The sequence below is a fragment of the Pseudonaja textilis genome, chromosome 6 (genome assembly GCF_049901715.1).
Source record: "Pseudonaja textilis isolate UNSWEBS1 chromosome 6, rPseTex1.2, whole genome shotgun sequence".
Classification (NCBI taxonomy): Eukaryota; Metazoa; Chordata; class Lepidosauria; order Squamata; family Elapidae; genus Pseudonaja; species Pseudonaja textilis.
In genome coordinates, this window is record NC_141995.1 from 26,914,516 (window position 1) to 26,937,876 (window position 23,361).

A 23,361-nucleotide genomic window follows, 5' to 3' on the forward strand; every position below is an offset into this window, starting at 1 on the left:
ACTGAGGATCTCATGAGGAATTGTTAAAAACTATTAACAGTTCTTCAGTGATTGTGTCATATGGAAATTGCCTGAATTGGTTCTCAGCTTCTTTTAGGGATTAGGTATCACAGCTAGACCTTAAATGATTTCAGTGTTGGTTAAAGAACACAGCTTCTAGTCCTTCCAGTCAAAGAACATATTTTGCTGAATATTAGTTGATACAGTAATATCTTGATGATAGTTTTATATTGTTTACATTATATTACATGAAATATTTTCTCCTTAGTTTTATTTTCAATAGTTCATTGAGATTTTATTGTTAATGGTCTAGTGGTTACAACACCTGACCAGAAGCCAAGAGAGTATGATTCTGCTATAGGCATGAAAGCCTGCTGGGTGACTTTGGGCCAATCGCTCTCTGTCAGTCCAACTCACTTTTCAGGATGGTTCTTGTGAGAAAAATAAGGTTTATTTAGAGGAAGAAGTATTAGAGATATTTGCCGCCTTGAGTTATTTATAAAAATAATAAAGACAGGCTAAAAGAGATCTAAAATATTAAAAAAAAAATCTTTTGTTTTGCCAGTAAGAAACACTATATCACTTTTGAAAGCTGAAGTGTTTAATTACATATTGTAGGTTTTCCTTTATTTTAAAATATATTCCAGGTTTTTTAAAATTTTAAAATATTTTGTATTTCTGTGAAGTATGAAGTATAAACAAGTATGGCTATTGTAAATATATCTTGCTATCAGAATTTGTTATTTATTTCTAAAATGCCATTTAACTTGGCAGTCTTTTGCCTGATTGTTTATTGATTTGGGGAAGCTGGGAAGTTAATCAATATATAGTGAAGAGTTTTAAATCATAGACCATACCCTGAAAATCTTGTTTCATTGTAAGACTGATTCAAGTAGACAATTCTAAAATATTACATTCTGATTGTCTGTTGCTTGTCTATTATCATTTAAAATGATGGTGGACTAGCAAAGCAAAAGAGTTATAGGAAAAAAATAATATAAGCCTTTCAAGGTACCATCTGTACAGATTTGTAAGACCATCTGATTGGCCTTACTGTTGAGACTAAGCATTTTGTTTTTCACAGTGCAGATGCCTTTGTGATGTTTGTGAGCAAGACACAGATGCAACCTCTCTTCCATGTGGTTTCTACCATACCTTTGACCTTGTGGCTTCAGATATAGAGATAGCACAGAGTCTCAAAACTAATAGCCATCAACAGAATCGGTCTTCATGAATTAATGCAATTCCCTTTTGCTTTTTATTTATTTAATCGATTTCTAAGGCTCCATAAATGACTATGAGTGACTTACACTCATTCAAAACAACATCAAAAGAGAACTGCATCACGAAGAAAAAACCAAAATATACCACACCTAATCTGTTACTAATACACAGCAATTAGTGGTGCCACACATCACCTAACCCAGTCCCTGTGTGAAGACCTTGGTCTGAAAAGCCCTCCTGAAAGACAGCAGGGTCAAAGGCATGTAATTTCAAACCAGATGCTGTTTCAAAAGACAGATGTAACTACAAAGAATACTTTGTCACATGACATGACATTGATTTAATCAATGAAATCCAGTACATGCCAACTCAGATAGGTCTTAAATAGACAATTGAAAAGAGAAGGTCTTGCAAATATCCATATCCTATATCATGGATCATGAAGGCTTTGTAGATGCTTATCAGTACCTTGAATTATATTCAGTGGTTGATAGCCAGCACAGCTTGGAAAGTATTTGTTTACATAGGCATATCATTTACCAGTTTAAAGATATTTTTAACCACATCAACTACTTTATTCCACTCAGAAAACTGACAATGGTGAAGAACTTATTAATGAAGCCACCACTGGGATGCATGTTGAATAAAAATACATTTAGTTTCCTTTTCTTTTAATAGCTACTTCATTTGCATTGGTCTTCCTGAATATCAACGTTTTTTTCAAAGTTGTAGAGTTTCACTATTTTAATTGCCATGAAATATTAAACACTACTGACATTTAATAACCAAGCTACTATTAGATTATAATAGTAATTATTTGGAATGTTTTCCAGGTACCACTGTTTATTCCTGCTCTGTTTTCCTTCACCTGTCTCTTCATGGTTGCGCTGTCACTTTATGCTGATCCAGTTAATACTGGCATTGGTTTTGCAATTACATTGACAGGAGTCCCTGCCTACTACCTCTTTATTATATGGGACAAGAAGCCAGCATGGTTTAGGCGATTTTTAGGTGAGTGAATTTTGAGCAAAAGTGATTTTTTTTGGTATTTTTATTTATGTATTTATTTATAAAATGTACAAGCTGCCTATCTTACCCCAAGGTAACTCTTATTTTTATGTTAATTTTTATATATAAAAAATAACTTTACAGCAGATAATTTAATTTTTTCCTATTTTCCTATTCTCATTTTACATTAGTCATCTTTTTAAATCTGATATACTGGATAAATTATGGTACTAGTTTTATTACAGAGTAGGTTTTAGTAATAGAAGTCATCACACAATTTATAATTTGGGACACAATTGAATTCCCCTTTGTAATCATCCTTCCATTAAAAAAAAAAAGGGTTTCTAGACTTCCGGTTGCAGCGCTGTGGTGGAGTGGGGAGAGAAGAGCAAGCTCTGCTCTCTTGTACCCAATCTGCACATTTGGAGGCCCTGGTGAGGGGCATGTAGACCCTGGAAGGGAAGACGAAGGTTTAAGGAAACCTGAGGAGAAGTTTGCCGGCGGTGGTGATTGAGCTTTGAGGGAGACCTCATTTGCTCCGACGTGTGAGTGATCGGCCATCTCAATGGCAGACTGAAGCTGTGGCACTTAGCCCAGTGAGGAAGACACCAGAGCATGAACAGCATTTTTGGCATCAATTGAAGGATTGAATTTGGAGTGAAGGAGACGGAAATTGAAGTCGAGGAGACAAATGGCAGAGAGAGATGGCAGAACTATGAGTCTTAAATAAAGGACAGAAGTCCGAATGGAAATGGTGATCCAGTGGTGAAAGCAAGGAACTTTTAAGACAGAGATCGAAGCCGATTTAGTTGATTCAAGTTTGACTGGTGTTTTGCACTTGTTCTTCTAAAGTTGGAGTTGATTTAGACTGATTATTTAGGAATTTGGAGTTTAATCTGACAGATCTGTGAGTTGCAAAAGAAGAAGAACAGTGGAAAAAAGTAAGAGACAGGACTGAACCCAAGAATGGAAGTGACATTTTGAGATTATACAAAGAGAAGAGAAGCTGATGTGACAGACTGTGACTAAACAAAACATGAACAGACAGGGAAAGGAAAGTGATTGAACATTATTGGACTTCTTTTTACAGAATATAATTAATGAAATAACATTTTGATTAAGGTTTGATTGAATTTATTAAGAATTTAAAAGTTTAAATGACATGAAACTGTGAAGACTGGTGAATTACTATTTTGATGATTATTGATTGATTGATTATTAACAACTAATGAAATAAGTAAGGTTACATATATAAGAAGTGGAATATAGAACTGTTTAAAAGAAATTGAACTTTACAGTTAAAGATAAAGAATATAGTTGATATACCATAATATAGTAATATAAAATAGCTGTATAAGAACAATTTATAGTAAGCATATCTTATGCTATTATGTCACACCCTTTCTCTTTTTTCTTTCTCACTTTGATACTATCTTTTCTGTCATCTCTTTTGCTCTGTCCCCTTTTTATCTTTTTGAATTTTGGTGATTAAGTTAATTTCAGACCTTATAAAAGATTGAATCAAATTTGAATAATTTAGAATATCATAAGTTGGAAAGGTGAAAAGATATTTATATTCTAAGGGAAACTACTAAATAGAATTAATAATAAAAGGAAAATTAAACAGTGAATGGTAAAGTAGGAAGACATCTACAACAAGTTAGGAATATGACCAGTACTATAACAACGGCCTTGAAAGGGAAAAAACTGATGTCTGGTTCATCAGTGTCTATTGCATCTCCAGCAGGCCAAAAAACAATAGAAGGAATGCTGAACACAGAAAAAACAAACAACATGGCCAACATGCAGACGATGCAAGCAACATTAACAGCTATCCAAGAAATGATGCTTAAAATGCAAGAGACAATGGTAAATAACCATACAGATATGAAGATGGAAATGGGAGAAATGAAGGCTAAGATTCAAAATCTAGAGGAGAAGATGGGAATGATCCAACAGATGTTGGAGAAGAATGAACAAAGAATAAAGAATATAGAAACTAAAGTTGAACAAACAGATAAGAGACTGGAAGGGATGGATAGGTAAGTAATAGAGATGAACAGAGATTTAGAAGATTTGATTATCTATCTCGAAATGGAACATGCAACATTCTATGTGAGGTTCCAAAATGTATTGGAATCCAAAGATGAAGATCTGGTAGCTATAATGTCCCACTTAATAGCAGAGGTATTGCAAAGGGACCAACAGGAAATAGTGAAAGAATTGGATGAGGTTTACCGAATCCACACAAACTACGCCAGATGAAACAAGCTGCCTATAAAGGTCCACATCAGGTTCACCAGAAAAAATGTAAGAGATATTGTATATAGAATCACAAAGGACGAGCCAATGGTGTATAAAGAAAAAGAGATCATGACCTTGAAACAAATCCCAAGGCGGGTACGAGAGTTGAGGAAGGACTATATCTCTGGCGATGCTCCTGAATAAATGAAACATCTGGGACCGATGGCTGGTCTCTGAAGGAATGCTGGTGACGTGGCAAGAAAGAAAAGTAAAAATTGACAGTATTGAAAAGGCGCAAGAACTTTACAATTAGTTGATAGAAACAGAGGAAGAAGGGAGTAGCAAAGAAGAGTCAGAAAGCAAGAGTCAGGAGGACCAACAAGAAGATCAACAACAAGGAATACAGGAAACAGACCAAGAAGGGAGAGGCAAAGAAAAGAGAGAATACCCAAGGAGAGAAGGACTAAGAGTAAGACCCCAAAGAGAAGCAAGAACCAACAGAAGATTTAGGTAGACTCAGAATTAACAATGAAAGAAGGGATTAAATTACTCTCAATAAATATCAATGGATTAAACTCCCAGATCAAGAGGAAACAAATATTAACTAAACTAACTAAACAAAATGTCAACATTATATGCCTGCAGAAGGTACATATCCAAAAACAACATAAAAAATATCTAGAATATCCTAAGTTGCGTGTATTATTTACAGCATTGGCAAATCAAAAGAAAAGGGGGTAGCAATCTATATCAAAAAAGGGATAAATGAAAAATGAACGTTTATGCAGATGAACAAGGCACAATTTTAATGATACAAATTAATTTACATCAAAAACAATTTTGGAGATATATGCCCCTAACAATAACCAGAAGTTTTATAAGGGACTATATGATAAAATAATTAGTGTACGTGAAGAAAATATTTGCTTGATAGGGCACTTTAATGCCATTCTTGTTAAAAAAGTTTATATTAGTACGGAAGGGATTAGGAAGAGAAAAAAAAGAGAATTCTACTCCCAAAATTTTTGATTTAGCACAAGAGACTAATTTGGAAGACATATGGAGGAAGAGGAATCCAAATGAGAAGAAATTTACGTTTTACTCTAGTCCACAAAAGTCATGGTCCAGAATCGATATGGTATGGGCCAATAGGGCAATCAAGAAAGATATTAGTGAAGTAGAAATAATGCCCAATATATGGGCCAATCATAGCCCGGTTAAAATTAAATGGAAAGGACATAATAAAAGAAAAAGGAGAAAAGGAATATATTTCAAGAATTAAGAATGAGTTAGAAATATTTTTTAAGGTTAATTTAAAACAACATGCTAGTTTACAAAATTTATGGGACACTACGAAGGCCTTCATGAGAGGCATATCAATAGGCTATATAGCTAAGAAAAATAAAGAAAACTGGAAGAAACAGAAAGAATTACAAGAAAGGATTAAAAAAATTGAATATGAGCTCTAAAAAGACCCCAAAAATATGGAAGCTAAGAAAGAAATAGGGATGATTAGACATGAACTAAATTTGATAGATATTGAGGAAAATGCAGGTAACTTAAAAACTCTTAAACATAATTTCTTTGAATCAGCATATAAACAGGGAAGGTGGTTGTCCCATAAATTAAAAATAGAGAAAGAGAAAAGATTAATTCAGCAACTTAAGGATGAGGAAGGGACAATGTATTATCGGATGGAGGAGAAAAATAGAATTGCGCAAAGGTATTTTGGCGAGCTTTATAAACAAGAAGAAGTTATGGAAGAAAACATCAGATATTACTTGGAGGGAAATGGTCTGAGCCCAATCTCAGAAGAAAACAGAGAAATACTTAATAAAGAAATTACACTAACAGAGTTACAAAAGGTGATACAAAAACAAAAAAATAATAAAACACCAGGTCTGGATAGTCTACCAGACAAACTATATAAAAATTTATCTGAAATATTTGAACCAATACTACTGGAACTATATAATGAGGCATTAACGCAAACTAGACTACCAAGGTCTGGTCCGAGGCATACATCTCATTTGCAAAAGATGGCACCAATCAACTAATTACGAATCATAGGCCAATCTTGTTGCTAAATACAAATTATAAGATATTTATGACAATATTGGCAGAAAGAATGAAACCAATTTTGAGTGAACTTATACATACAGACCAGAATGGTTTCCTGCCAAATAGACAAATCAAAACCAATATTAGGACATATTAAATTTGATTGAATACTACAAAGCTCACCCAGAAAAACAGGCAGCCTTAATTTTTTAGATGCGCAAAAAGCATTCGATAATCGTAATAGGAAATTCATGTTATATCAAATTAAAAAGTTGAATTTTGGTACTAATATAGAAAAAACATTACAAGAAATATAGTCAAATCAAAAAGCAAGTATTAAATGGAGATCGCACTGAAGATTTTGAAATTGCAAAAGGAGTGAGACAAGGGTGCCCATTATTGCCTCTGTTATTTATCTTGTCTTTAGCAGTGTTGCTAGCTGCAACCAGACAAAATTCAGAGATTCATGGAATTAAAATTAGAAACGAGGAATATAAAGTTCAGGCATTTGCTGATGATTTGGTATTTATAGTGGAAGAACCAATGAATTCGGGACCAATATTGTTGCAACAAATAGAAAAATTTGGAGAAGTGGCAGGACTTAAAATAAATAAAACTAAAACTAAAATGATAGTCAAAAACTGTACAACAAAACAGAAAGTAGAATTAGAAAATATAATGGGACTGCAAATAGTCAAAAAGGTGAAATACCTGGGAATTTGGATATCACCCAAATGCTCATCACTACAAGAGGACAATTATGTTAATCTGATTAAGCAAATCAGAAAAGAATTGGAATTATGGGCCAAATTGAAACTATCTATATTAGGAGGAATATCAACACAGAAGATGAATACTCTACCAAAACTAATATATCTATTCCAAATGATCCCAATTAAATTAGGGAAATATTTCGTTATAGAACTAAATAAAATGACATCCAAGTTTGTCTGGTTGGACAAGCGGCCACGTATCAAAATGAAATTATTACAAGATGATAGGAACAGAGGTGGTCTTAGACTACCAGAATGGGAGCTTTATTACCAGGCAGTGGTGTTGAGTTGGATTAAGGATTGGGTTAAATTAAGACACAAGAGAATCTTAACATTAGAAGGATATGACCTCCTGATAGGTTGGCATGCATTTTTGTGGGTTAACAAAACTAATGTACATACTTATTTCAATCAACACTTAATAAGAGATTCATTGATTACAACTTGGAAAAAAATCAAAAGCAAACACTATATGGAAATCCCACGATGGCTGTCAGCCATGGAAGCCATAATCCATCCAAATAGATTAGACCTACAGAAAATGGTAAACTATGATGAATTATTAGATAGTCAAGGGAAATTAAAATCAAACCAAGAACTGAAGGAAAATGGAATCATAATAAACTGGTGGCTATATTTGCAAATTCAAAATAAATATAAAAAATATTTAAAAGATTTTGGATTTGACAAAGGGCAGAGCTGATTAGATAAAATATTAATGGGACAAATGGAACAAAAACTTATAACGAAACTATACAAATATTTATTAGATTTCAAAATGGAAGAGGAAATAGTCAAAAGCACAATGATTGCATGGGCACAGAATTTTGGATACACTATAGAATTAGAGGAATGGGAGAAAATGTGGAACATAAATTATAAGTTAATGGTATCTGCAGCATACAACGAAAATATGTATAAAATGTTTTATAGATGGTATTTAGCTCCAACGAGATTGGCAAAAATATATCCAAACATTAGTCCCAAATGTTGGAAATGTAAAAAAGTTGATGGTACATTTTATCGTATATGGTGGATGTGCCCCAAGACCAGGACTTACTAGATTCAAATTAAAAATTGATTACAAGAGATCACTGGGTACCAGATTGAGCTCAGACGGGAAACCTTCCTTTTGGGAATAATCAAAGAAAGATTACCGAAAGAAGTAAAATACTTACTGTTACATATTACAACAGCCATCAGAATAGCCCTTGTGCAGGTATGGAAAACACCAAATACCCCTAATAAGGAACTAATAATACACAAAGTAACAGAAAGTGCTGAGGTGAATATGCTAACAATGAAATTGAAAGAAAAAGATGACTCTGAATTCTTTTCAATTTGGAATAATTGGTATAAATGGCTAACAAACAGAACTAAGAAGTGAGACCAAAATTTTAATTGAAATAACCCTTAAGAAAGTAAAACAAAATGTTGTCAATGATATAAAGATATAATAATAGTAATTGTAGTTAAAGCTATTAGTAGTAGACAAATGTAATATAATGTATTATACAGTATTTAAACCAAAAACCTGTATAGATGTCAAGAACGTTGTTGATAACATGTTTTACGATGTAACATAAGAAACTTAATAAAAATATATATTTAGAAAAAGGGTCTCTAGTTGTCTGTCCTAGGACCATAAAACCATTTTCATGTGTGTCTATCAAATGAAGTATGAATGCTGGCTGGTAATTCTTAAAATTTGTTGAGAAAAGAGATTCATTGATAATTGATCATTGATTACACACACATTTGGAAGGTATATGTTTCTGTAAGCATGCAATGGGATATTTTCTCCTGTACTTTCTCAAATATGTCTTCTTCCAAGTATATTAGAGATTATAATAATTTTATTTGAATTGTAGAGAAGAAACCAGTAGACATTTACTCACATTTATGACTTTATTTCATCTATGTCACAATTCTTTTTCTGCCTGTTAATCATATAATTGATTTTTGAATTAATATCAGTTTTTTTATGTATTATTGGCCACCAGAACCAATCTACAAATGACTTCAGCCTTAATGGGATCCATCAGGTGCAGATAGCCATTATAGTTAGTATCAGATCTCATGGAGTTCAAAGCCCACTATTGGGAGGGGTGGGATTCAAATTTTTAAACAACCAGTTCTGTGGGTGTGGCTTAGTTGGTGGGCATAGCTTGGTGGTCATGTTATTGGCTGGGCGTGGCCAACTTAATATCACTCACACTGAGGCACACATCTGCTTGTCTGGCCTCTACAACTGTGGGGATGCTGAAACAGTTGTAAGTGTGAAAAATGGTCATAAGTCACTTTTTTCAGTGCCATTGTAACTTTGAATGGTCACTTCATACAAGCAAAGTACCAGCAAAGTAGGGGAAAAAAACTCCAGAGAAGTCTAGTCCTGCCAAGAATGTAATAAGGGTTAATGGAGAGGCAGTTTCTGTAAGCAACACCAGAATGTTTCCTTCCTGCCTTCCTTACAGGATTAGGCCAGTAATTTCTTCTAACAACCAGTTCTCCGAACTGCTTAGAATGTTAACAACCGGTTCTAACGAATAGGTGCAACGTGGTAGAATACCACCCCTGGTCCAATGTGATTTTATGCAGTGCACCAGTTTTATAAACAATAATGACCTTGGTTGCCAAAATCTGACAGGAAAGATATAGATAATCTATAAGTACACACTCATTTTTCTGGACTCTTAGTTTCATGATAATACCACCTGGGTGGGAGACTCTTTTAGTATATATCTCTGTGGTTTATATATCTTACTGACCCCAGAAATCAGCACAGGACACTTTTGTCATAATTGAGACTTAGCAGGTACATTTTGGTTAGTTCGAAACTTACTCTCTACTCTTACTTCAAAACCTCTTTGGTGCAGGATATGGCATTATGTTAAAGTTGATGAGCACAGATCCTAGTTGAACTGTTATATCTTGTATATACTAGTATACATAGTTTCAGTTGAAGTTCTCAGTCTGGTCCTCTTTTGGAGAGGGAAAATACTTTCTCCTGATTGATTGCTTGGCTGATCAGTTTCCTATAAAAGGAGCTCTGTCAGCCAGGGAGTTACAGTTGCCTCACAGACAGTATTGAATAAAGAGCTGTTAGAAATCACTGTGGCCTAGCTTCCATTCTTTGCCCAGAACTTAACATGAACATTAGAAAGATTTTTTTAGGAACAGCGTGTCAGTACTATGCAGCCAGTTTCCAAGAAAGGTACATTCCTTTTACCTGTGCTCAGGCAGAAACCAGGTAGTTTTCTGTCAGGGATCCTTTAATTTGCACTTCTGCACAGAAGAGGATGCTGAAAAGATCTATCTTTTGAATAGAAATTCATTTGAAAAATCTCAGCCTCCAGCATTTCAATTCATTTTAGGAAACATTTTCAGCTGAGACTAGTAGGAATCTTTTATACCACAAGGCTAATTTTGGTCTGGGGGACAATGTCTGAGTTATAATGGGTAGGAATGTATAATCAATATCATTCCTTCCTATGTATTGCAGTCTAACAAAACCCCCAGTGTTGTGGAGCGGCAGAATAACCTGAGGCGAACACGGAGAGAACTTCACCTTTTACTTTATTGTAACAATAAAGGGTTGCGGCAGCTGCCGCGCTAACAAGGCAGCCAGCTGGCGGACAACAGCTGATGCCATTTGACAGTTCCCTTTTGTAGCCAGCTGTCAAACGGCATCAGCCAATAGGAACGGTCCGTGTTCCCGCTGGAAACACGGACCGGAGTGAAGACTTCAGCTCAGTCTTTTTCGAACGCAACACCCAGTACCTGTGATTCTTCTAAAAAGAAATCCCTTATTGTAACTGCAGTTAATTTTAATTAGCTATGCTTTAACACTCACAGTTGTTGCTGCTTCTGCAGAAAGAGAAATCTACAATTGGTGTAATGATGTTTTTGCATATATGTATGTGTGTGGGGGTGGGTGGGGTGAGGTATACAGGCTAACAGGCTACTTTTCAAGAATGTGAAATAGAATATTTACTATATATCCAAAAATAGTAATTAAAAGATGCTTACTAAAGTATATCAATGCATAAAGTTATTATATATAAATATATAATGTCTAAAGTTGCATCTTTTTAATATTTTCAATACCTGCAATAAATAAATCACTGTATGATAGTCAAAATATCTCATAGCTTTATTTATCTATTTACTGTATATGCCTTTGCAAGTATTGTTTTCTTCAAAGAATTGATATAAACATAAGAAATATAAAACAAAACTTGTGTATTGGAAATCATCGTTACTTATCTAATCTTATGTCTATAGGATTCTGTAGTTATTTCTTTCTGCGTCAAAAGAGACTTTGTATTTTATTCTTTCATCAGATAGTTACAATTTCGCAAGCTGTTGAGTTGTAGTTTCATAAATCAGTATGGCCACAGGATGCCAGTGTTGATCCATTACATTTAAATAAAAAGCATAATATTTTTGAGATTTCTGCTCTTGCAGAATGCAGTGATTTTTTTTGAACTCTGCGACTATTATTGTTTCCTGGCAGGAGAAAATATAAATACCATAAATGAAACAGACTCTGAAAATCCAGTTTAAATTCGGTATATTAAATAGTTTGTATTAGAATGCTATGCTTCCATCTCATGGACATCGTCTTTGGCACTCTAATAGTAATCATTTTGTTAAGGAGACCACAATATATGTATATTTTTCATATATATCAATAATCCTATATAAAGGTGTACCATAGACCTTTGTTCCTTCTTAAGGCATCAGTGGTTTTAATCTTAAGATATGTTACTTAAATATGGATAGTCATCAATTCCTTCTGGATGCTAACTTAATTTGATCAAAAAGGTTTCCGCATTTTTCTAAATATAGTTTTCAGGAATAATTAAATGTTTTTAAGTAAGGAAGAGAGCATATGAACTAGTTTAGTGGGACATTCACAGATGAAAAATTGCAATATAAATCAATTTATTTCAATTTTAAAACCAATACTTTTCAAGGGTGCCAAATGAACACGATGGAAACAAAATATATTGAAACATCATGGATGTTTAATGGTTTTTTGCATTTTAGGGATTTAATGATTTTTCACATTTTAGGAAACAGAAGGCAGCTTCTGTTAGAGTAGGTAGAGTAGGAAGTTCTGCCCTAAAGTTCCAATAATAGCTTTTTTTTATTTGTTTACATTTACACCTTACTTTTCCTGTAAGGAATGCCAAAGAGTATGTAGGGACAATACATTTTTTCCCCTAAAACAATCCTATGTGCTAATTTAGAATGAGAGAAAGCAACTGTCCCAAAGACACTATACATGAAATAAATGTAATGGGAATATGTAATTATAATTGCAATACTTCTAATGTACTGTTGAGAATTTGTGAGATTATTTTTTAATTTTTTTTTGTATTACTTTGTAAAGGCTATCTTCTTAAAAAGTTTAATAAGATTCAAATTCTAAAAAGAAAAGAATCCCCAGACTGATTTTATATACATTTTGTGCAACACTCACTTTGGATTTGAATCAAACAGTCAGTTGCTTCATTTGAATTCTATGTCTCTAGTATCTCTTTCTCTGTATATAATCCTATTACAAATGTTCTGGAGAAAAAAAAGTATTTGAACTTACATCTGAGTAAACATGAACAGACTCTCATATATTGTTCTTTCACAGACAAGATGACATCAACATTGCAAATAATCTTAGAAGTTGTTCCAACAGAAGAGAATCCAAATTTGTGATCTTCAGCTAGAAGAATCTGCACTGTTAGACAAACATCCAAGTTCTTCATAGATTGAATGAACATTTTTTTTTCTTGCCAAAATGGTTTAAAAAAAAGTTTTACTGGAAAACTTGCAAAAGTTAAATTGGGGCATCAGTTTTAACCTGATACTTGATGAAAACTTTAAATGGAATTGTTATGGATGTATGTGTACACATACATAACAAAAGTTATCTGATACTATAACAACAGTTTTGTAGGCAACTGTTTTAAAACTGTTGTGAAATAGTGTTTATCTTCTGCTTTTGCAAATGGAGTTGATATGGTATTTTCTATATTTTAAATGTATAATATATCACATTTTTCATACTGATATTTACTAAGAACATTTGTTTTAAAAATGTTCACCATAGCTAGAAATATTAGAATGGATTAAAATGTGAATTTTCCGTGCTGGACCTGATGTAAGACAACAATAAAAGAATTATATTAATACAAAATTATTCCAGTATTTGTTTTTTTAAAGCAACACTTTATGGTTCATTGGGGACAGTACTGCATTAAAAACAGCTCTATTTTCCCCTATTCAGTTATTATTATGACTGCTGAATTGTTCCGACACTCAAAGAACTTACCATTTTATGGACAGAGGAACATTCTTTGTCAATACTTACACATAATAAAATACTTACACATAACAAAAGACATTATCTTCTACTTAGGTACTATAGAAAATTTATGGCTTTTGTGTTTTCCCTTTTGTGTTTTCTGTTTTTCTATTATTTTTCCACAAAAATATTTGAAATAAAAGAATTCTACAATATCTTAACTGAATTATGGTGGCACAGTGGTTAGAATGGACTACCGCAGGCTAATTCTGCTGACTGCCGGCTGCTTGCAATTTGGAAGTTTGAATCTCACCAGGCTCAAGGCTGACTCAGCCTTCCATCCTTCTGAGGTCAGTAAAAGGAGGACCCAGATTGTTGGAACAATATGCTGACTCTAAACCACCTAGAGAGGGCTATAAAACAGTGTGAAGTGGTATTTAAGTCTAAGTGCTATTGCTAGTCCTAAGTACTGTGTATCTAGAAACATTTTGAATTGTTGATGGTAGTTTTAAATCAACCACAGCAAATATCGGCAATCTCCCTTTTTTCTGTAGGAGAATGGAAGGGTTTATTTCCTCCAGAATACATTCATTGCTGATATCTAATGCTGTTTAGCCTAACTGTATATTTCCTATCAATGTGTCAGTTCTTATTATTTAGCACATGGCGAACAATCTCAAGGAAATCTGAAAATGCAAGATACAATGCAGTTTTGACAGCCTAATCTGCTAGGTCATCCTGTTCAGCACTTGCATGCCTATTTTTGGTGCACTGCCAGGGGAAAACTAGCTTACACCAGATGACTAGCGGTGGTCAGCTTGCTGGCTCTTTCAGGATCCTCTGCCAGTTTTGCCTCACTTCATGTGTTGCTTCATGTTCATCCAGGTCTAGCACCAGCTTCCACTCTCTTCACACATGAATGAAGCTAGGATAGCACCAAAGTGCTATCCATCAATCTACTTTCAATATTGCATGCTTTTGAACTTCAGGGTGGGGAGGAATATGAGAGTGAGTAGTGTGAGTTCACCTTGTCTCACAGAGCTGGGCTCAAACTTCTGGAATGCAGACTATTTCTGGCCAGCAGATCCAGTATCATTAAGCCACTGGGTCACCATAGCTGGAAGTAAGCGTCAGTTCTTTAGCATTCAAACAAAACAAAACAAAACAAAACCTTGGAATTGTGTCCAGAACCCAAAATCTTAATTATGGACTTCTGAAGCAATCTTAACCTACTGTGTTCCACAGTCAAACTCTTTAATGGAGAAAAAGTTAAAAATAAGTTTGCAGTGGCACAGGGTAATATCTTTCATGTGACATAGAGACAACAATGCTGTTCTTTCAATACACTAAGCCATCCTGGTTTGGTGTGGTTTAAAATAGAATGCAAATCTACTATTGTTGGTACATTAGCAATTGTATTTAGGCTTATATACTGCCCCCTAGTGCTTTACAGTACTTTGGTTTACAACATTAGCATTTTGCTTTCAATAATCTGAGTCCTTATTTTATTGACATTGGAAGGATGGAAGTCTGAGTCAATTTCAGGATTGAACTCCAGACTGTGGGCAGAGTTTGCCTGCAATATTGCACTTTAACCATTGTGCCACTAGGGCTCCTATAGCCTATAAGTGTTTATATTAGCTTATAGCTTTGTGTTTTTGTGAGACCATCAATTTTTGTCTATTGAACAAATCATGATTAAGCAAGCAATATGCTTGACGTCATGTGTAAATCTGATCACTTTTCACTCCATTTTATGGCAAAAAAAATTATTTATTCAAAATTTTCTAAAGCTGCACATCTCAGTGATTTTGGCTGGCTCTTTTGTCTTTTCCTTTCTTTGCTTTAATAACAGGAAGTTATTCAAGGAAACTTTACTGACGTCAACAGCATTCTGTTCAATATCTTCCTGTTTTTTTGTTTTTGTTTTGCATTTAGCAACACTGCATTAAGAAAAATGGCTTCAGGCATTATTATTTTTTTTTTGTAAGATTAGTGGCCACAAAACAGGCTCTATGTCCTAAGAGAGATTGCCTTCTTCATTAATTATGCACTTTTATATTCGGTGCACATTGAATTATTTGTAAAGTAATAGTGTGACTTTTAGAAAGGCACACAGGAGGCTTATTATTCTAATTAATAATTCCACCACATGAAAATTTACAATCATTATAATAATACAAAACTATATTAATGAGGTACCGAAGGACAGTAGTTTGCAAAGATATGTATAGCTGAATGAAACCCAGGAGATAAATAATGTTGTATGGTAAATAAATGGATAGCAACGACCACTGACTAAAGAGAAAAGGTTCAGATCTCTAACTATTGTAACACAATACAGCATGGATTACTCTGCTCTGACATGAAGAGTGATGATGCAAAAGATGTGATTTAAGAAGGAAGGATGGTAAGGTGAGGTGCAGTATATCCAATGCCTACAATGCCCTTCTTGGTTCTTTCCACCTGATCAGTCTTGGTTAGGAGAAATACATTCAATGACATTGCTTCCTTTTCTAATGTGTTGAGGCGGGTGGGGAATAACCAATTAGTTGTATTCTCTCATCTGTTGTTCCTCATTTTATGTCACAGGCCACATGTACTTAATTTAGGACTAAGTAAATAGAGATATAATCCTCCTATGGCAAGAAGAAGCTACAATAGACTTGGCCTTAGAGTCCAATCTGCTAGAAATTGTTTTCTGAATAAGGGTGGTAAGAACTGATGAGGTTATCTACTAATGATTTTCTTCTATGTACTTTGTGCTACACAGTGTGCACATGTGCATGCACACACGCACATGCGTGGGCATGCATACACTCACTCACTCTCTCTCTCTCTCACACACACAAAACAACCCACAGATAGACAGACAGACTCATTATTGAGTCAAATCACTGGAATTATCTGTCCCTACCAAGATCAAGTCTCAACAACTTCTTTGACTAATTCTCACTTCTTTTCGAAAAGTCTATATAAAGCATTGGTGCAAAACTAACATTTCTTGGGGTTACATAACTATAAGCGTTAGACTGTGAATATTAGCTACAAGTGTTAATGGATAAATGGCTATCATTAATGGGTTTAAGAGGAACCTATGACAGATCTAAATCCTGCCGACTTTTCTGCCAAAGAAAATATGTATTGGATTTTAATTATAGGATAATTATAAAATTCTTACAGTATACAGACTCTATACAGAATGGATAAACTATTAATCAGTTTACATATTGATTTAAAATAAGTTTGCTGAAAAATTAACCCCCTTAATATAAAGACTGTGTCCACATATATATGCATGTACAGTATATTCAGCATGAATAAATTCACTGTAGGAGGAAGACACAACTGAAGGTTGTGGACCAATGTGATTTGGTAGATATAAGGTTGTTTGTTTGTTTTTACTTCCTGCCTAGGGTTAAGAGTGACTGGTGCAAAAATACCTAGTCAGTCTCCATGAATAAATGAACATTAAAACTATTTCTTCTTATTCCTTACTTCTAGTCTAGCAATTTAAATATTAAACCACACTAGCTGTCATATACTGTACTTTGAAAATTATTTAGAAAATGCATGTAACCAGTCGCTACTACTCTTTTTTTTAAGATTCTGAGATAGCATGGATAGGTTATAGATACTTTCAGGTCTCAATTAATCAAATTAATTAATATGACACTTAAAAATATACCAGAATGATAAAGAAGCATGAAAAAGAAGAAATTACTCTAATGAAGAGTAGAGAAATAATATGCTTTTCTCTGATCAAAAGCAATTCTTCCTTAATTTTAAAGCGTGTACAACTTGGTACATTACAAATTAAGCTAAAATTAATGTTAATTATCTCTTTTGTATACATTCTGTGTGTAGTTATTTATGTTATATATAAATTATAAAATATTCATTATTACAATTTTATGTTTGTGTAGGTCTGTGTAGCTCAATGGTATCAACTATATACAGGTGAAACTTGAAAAATTATCATGCAAAAGTTCATTTATTTCAGGTGAAACTAATTTATGGTGAAACTAATATATGAGATAGACTCATTTCATGCAAAGCAAGATAGTTCAAGCTGTGATTTGTCATAGTTGAGATGATTATGGCTTACAGCTCATGAAAACCCCAAATCCACAATCTCAGAAAATTAGAATATTGTGAAAAGGTGCAATATTCTAGGCTCAAAATATCTCACTCTAGTCAGCTAATTAAGCCATAACACCTGCAAAGGGTTCCTGAGCCTTAAAATTGTATCTGGTTCAGTAGGAAGCACAATCATGGGAAAGATTGCTGACCTAACAGTTGTGCAGAAAACCATCATTGACACTCTGCATAAGAAGGGAAAGCCTCAAAAGGTAATTGCAAAAGAAGTTGGGTGTTCCCAAAGTGCTGTATTAAAGCACATTAATAGAAAGTTATGTGGAAGGGAAAAGTGTGGAAGAAAAAGGTGCATAAGCATCAGGGATGACCACAGCCTGGAGAAGATGGTCAGGAAAAGGCCATTCAAAAGTGTTGGGGACTTTCACAAGGAGTGGACTGAGGCTGGAGTCAGTGCATCAAGAGCCACCACACAGAGACGGATCCTGGACATGGGCTTCAAATGTCGTATTCCTCTTGTCAAGCCATTCCTGAACAACAAACAACGTCAGAAGCCTCTTACCTGGGCTAAAGAAAAACAGAACTGGTGTGTTGCTCAATGGTCCAAAGTCCTCTTTTCTGATGAGAGCAACTTTTGCATCTCATTTGGAAACCAAGGACCCAGAGTCTGGAGGAAGAATGGAGAGGCACACTCTGCAAGATGCTTGAAGTCCAGTGTGAAGTTTCCACAGTCTGTGTTGATTTGGGGAGCCATGTCATCTGCTGGTGTTGGTCCACTGTGCTTCATTAAGTCCAGGGTCAACATAGCCGACTATCAGGAGATTTTGGAGCACTTCATGCTTCCTTCCGCAGACGAGCTTTATAGCGATGCTGACTTCATTTCCAGCAGGACTTGGCACCTGCCCACACTGCCAAAAGCATTAAAATCTGGTTCAATCACTGTGGGATTACTGTGCTTGATTGGCCAGCAAACTCATCTGACCTGAACCCCTAGAGAATCTTTGGGGAATTGCCAAGAGAAAGATGAGAGACACGAGACCAAACAATGCAGAAGAGCTGAAGGCCACTATTGAAGCATCCTGGTCTTCCATAACGCCTCAGCAGTGCCACGGGCTGATAGCTTCCATGCCACGCCGCACTGAGGCAGTAATTACTGCAAAAGGGGCCCAAACCAAGTACTGAGTACATATGCATGCTTATGCTTTTCAGAGGTCCGATATTGTTCTATGTACAATCCTTGTTTTATTATTGCATGTGATATTCTAATTTTCCGAGATTGTGGATTTGGGGTTTTCATGAGCTGTAAGCCATAATCATCACAATTATGACAAATCACGGCACAACTATCTTTCTTTGCATGTAATGAGTCTATCTCATATATTAGTTTTACCTTTTAAGTTGCATTACTAAAATAAATGAACTTTTATATGATATTCTAATTTTTTGAGTTTCACTTGTAATTTTAAAATTAAATGGAATGATTGAAAGAACTGTGTATTTTATACATATGATTTAATTACATACTGCATCACTATAATTTTATATTTGGGTAGGTCTGCACAATTCAATAAGATCAACTATATAATTTTAAAATCAAATGACATTATTGAAAGAACTGTGTATTTCTCAAGTAACTTGCATTTCAGCATGCAGTTTTTGATTCAGTCGAAACTTTTCAGTTGAAACTGTTCTGAAGTAATACATTGCCTTAGGGCAGAAACAAAAATCATGAAATTTACATAGCCCTTAAAATGGAATGAAGGAAGATCATATACTTTAGCAGATTATGTGCTACATTATCCCTGTCACGTGGCTGCTTAGGAAGAATTAACTTGGGTCAAAGAAAAGAATATAAAAGAGAATTATTGGGCTGTTAATAAATGTTGATATTACACATACACATTGTACACATTATATATATAGGAGATAAAAATAATATTATTTATTTATCTATCTTACAAATAAAATTGAACTTTGTGCAGATGAAAGATATTGACAACTGTATTTATATGATCCTATAAACCAAGTTCCCTATCCAATCATCTTCACTACTAAGGTTGTAGCAGAATTTTCTCTATTAGTCTTTCTGACACACAACCTGGTGCCTTGATGATATACTAGGATATCTGCTTTCCTTTTTCTTTCATCTAAAGCCCTGATGGCGAACCTATGGCACGCATGCTGGAAGTGGCACACAGAGCCATTTCTCCGGGCAGGCCAGCAATCGCCCATTGCTCTTCCAGGTTCCAGCACATGCATGGGCACCAGCCAGCTAGTTTTTCCATGTGTGGGAGCATAGGAAAGCAGAATAGCAGCTCCCCAGCGCACATGTGCGTGCTGAGAGGCTGAGCTTCTGGTTTCTGGTGCGCACATGCATGCCAGCCAGCTGATCTTCATGCGTGCATGTGAGCCGGAAACTGGAAGCTCAGCTTCCTGGAGTGCGCCTGTGCACCAGGAAGCTGCTCTTCCAGTTTCTGGTGCTCCCATGTGTGCACACTAGGGAGCTGCTCTTCCAGTTTCTGGGACTCTCCCCCCACATACGCACATTGGTGCCACTTGGTGCCAAAAAGATTAGCCAACACTCAGGGATTCTTCCAGTGTAACAACAAGTTTGTTAATCATGCGCTTCATGCATGCATGCGTCTAATGCATGCTGTGCTATCGCAATTACTCACCTTCATCGTTACTTCAGGAAAGTAACACAGCTGAAGCATGGCAATCCGCCATGTGAATCAGCTGAGCAGATATAGTACAGTCAGGGGCAGGCGGGCGGGCCCACATAATCATCGGATTGAACTGGTTTGTATCCAGCTGATAATTGCAGCTAGGGGTTCACCCGAAACAGTCCAAACTGGGAGAATCCCACCCCTGCCAATACTGATCTAAAGATTTGTGATTGCTTGCTTGATTTTCCACACTTTTTAAAGAAAATGGTTAAGGGAAAAAAAAAGCTAGAAAATACTGCAAAGCAGGGAAAAAAGGTGGAGATACCACTTTGCTGTGTTATCGTTTGTAGGGGGTCATCCCTATATTTAGCAGAGTGTAATCCATTTTGAAACCATCACTCTTAGTTATTTATTACCCACTTTTAATCTTTTTTGACGTTTTTTTTCTTGTCCGAAAAATACATTAGGGAGAAAATGATGGAATATCTGAAAGCTGCTATTTGAATGGTAGTTTTGGCATCAGGCACTGGAAATACCTTCAGGGCTTTGTGGAATTTTAAGGCTAACACATTTATTATAACATACACTTTCACAGGTTATATCCATTTAATTAGATACATGAAATGTGATATTAAATAGGAATATATTCATACCTCTTTTCAGAAAGCATAGTAAACAATGGCATCAAAACAAATACATGCAAATAGAAGAGATAATTATTTTATTAAAAGTAGCTTCTATACCATCTTAAGATTCTGACCATATAATAAAGATCAAACTATTTTGAAAACCATGCTTACTTTACAATAGTGTGAAATTTATTTTTATTAGAATATATTATTTTTAAGGATTTAACACTATCTTAGAACAAGTTATTGAATCTGATTTTAAAATCTACAATCTAGCAATATATTAATTGGGACTAATCAGTATACACTATGCCAAATATCTAAGACCTTTAGTTTTCCTTATAACGTAACATACTACAAAAAGCAAAGAGAGGGAAAAATTAAGAAGAAATCAGGCTGCAACCATCAAGTGCCACAGTCAAGAGATAATGACTTTTCTAAATAACACATCTAGTATAACACACGATAGGGAACTATGGCACAAAGGTTAAAATCCATTAGATTTTCACATCAGTATTGTAACACTATGCCCATTTTTATAATTATAAACTTGATAGTGAATCCTGAAGCTTCTTAAAGAAATATAAACTTTTATTGATGGAATGATTCCATACTCGTTAACACAATTGATTACAATTGTTTGTTTTCTACTAATAAAAATTGTTCATTTGAGCAATATGTAAGTATCCTGCATCACTTTTAGAAACTTATCATGATAATTACATTACTCAAGTAATCATTCACCCCATTTTTTAAAAAAAAAACCCTGTTAAATAAGAATTTGGTCAAGTTCTCATACTCAAGCATGAGAATTAGAGTAAAGTAAATATATAAAATGTAATGAAATATCAAGTAATTGTTTCTGGAATTTCTAATTTAACAAAAATACAGCCTAATTCAATGATTCAACAGATGGATGAAACATTCTTCCTAATTCTGATGGGATCAATTTTTCTGCCCGTAACTGTGCAATAAATATGCAATTAGGTTTTATTATATTACTGTTTGATTGCTCGCAATCTTCAGAAGATTCTTCAGAATTAAGCACTTAAAAGATTGAGCAGCATTTTGCTCTCTACTGGAATGACTAGAAGAGGAATTATAGCTTCAAATATTCAAAGTAAATACTTCAAAGCAATACTGAAAGAAATAAATGAATGCTTAAGCACAAAAGAAAAAGCTGTCCAATATACAGTAAACAAACATAGGTTCATTAAAAAAAAACCCAGACATACACCACACAGTCCTTTTGCAGGGATTATCCATTAAATTGGATGTGCAGTTGAAAGAAGGGATTATCATGGTTGCAAAAATGTGTTGATTAAAATGTAGTAGAAAAGATAAAAAAAGCTTTTGTGAGAATGACTTACTAAAATAATAGAAAATTTCTTCAAAAGGGCTATTTGTGTGTGTGTGTGTGTGTTATTTTTAATTATTCACACTTAACATTATTAGTATACTGTCTATACCTCCTAACTGTTGGATGCAGGCAACAGTATATTGACTTGCAAGGCAGTTCGTAGAGCAGTGGCTCCCAACATTTTGGGCACGAGGGGTGGTTCCATGAGAGACATTTTTCCACGGACCAGAGGTGGAGTGGTTTTGCATCCCGTGGATGGGGTTTTGCTTGTTTGCATGGTTTCTGGCATGCCGTGGCCTGGCACCGGTACACAGACTGGGGATTAGTGACCTCTGAAGTTACCAATAAAGTTACTTAGCTAGTTCAAGATTGGCAAGCCAAAATCACCAGAAAGGATGTCAACTGAATCACATGACATGGAAGTTATAGTGGTTGTTTTCAGTGAACAGTCCAGCTGACAGTAGTAGTTCTACTAAAGACTTGAAACAGGAGTAGTTTAATTAAAGCAACCCACATCTTTGGTCTCAGGGAACTGAAAAGATAATTTCTGCTCAGCTCTTTGGAGTTCTTGAAGTATGTCAGGTTGGGTGATATTCAGAATCAGGGTCTTTGTCATGTGATTTCTTTTTGCATCTGCTCCAGTTGTCAGTCTCAGGTGATTGCCCAAATCCTTGACTTCTCTGAGTAGAAAGAGCTATAAGAATTAAGGAAGTTTATCAAGAGAAACTTGTTATGTATATGCAAGTTTATGTATAAACTTAATAGAGCTTGCAGTGCAGATTGTCAGATCTTCAACTGCCAAGAATCATTACATGAGATATAAGTCATATGAGAAATAAATACATAAATAAATAAATTATGGCTAAGGGAAGTCACTGATGTTATATGCATTAAGAATATTTGAAGTAGCTGTTTGTAGCTTGAATTCAGTAAGTGATGGGTTAATGGTAATCAGGAATATGCCATCACTTTCTAACAAATGAAAATTGAATTA

The 23,361-nt window shown here is 34.7% G+C and overlaps 1 protein-coding gene across 4 annotated transcripts in view; it reads left to right on the forward strand.

Annotated features, from left to right (window-relative positions):
- The window catches only part of SLC7A11 (solute carrier family 7 member 11), a 116,458-nt gene that overhangs the window by 88,955 nt on the left and 4,142 nt on the right, over positions 1-23,361 (forward strand). For 2 of the 4 annotated variants that reach the window (XM_087936137.1, XM_087936135.1), the window contains 2 exons: positions 2,058-2,235; positions 12,961-13,509. In XM_087936137.1, the coding sequence (XP_087792263.1) occupies positions 2,058-2,235; positions 12,961-13,028 (246 nt within the window). In that variant the 3' untranslated portion in view covers positions 13,029-13,509. Of the gene's footprint in view, positions 1-2,057; positions 2,236-12,960; positions 13,510-23,361 lie in introns of those variants that run through there. The other 2 variants (XM_087936136.1, XM_087936134.1) reach the window with 1 other exon arrangement.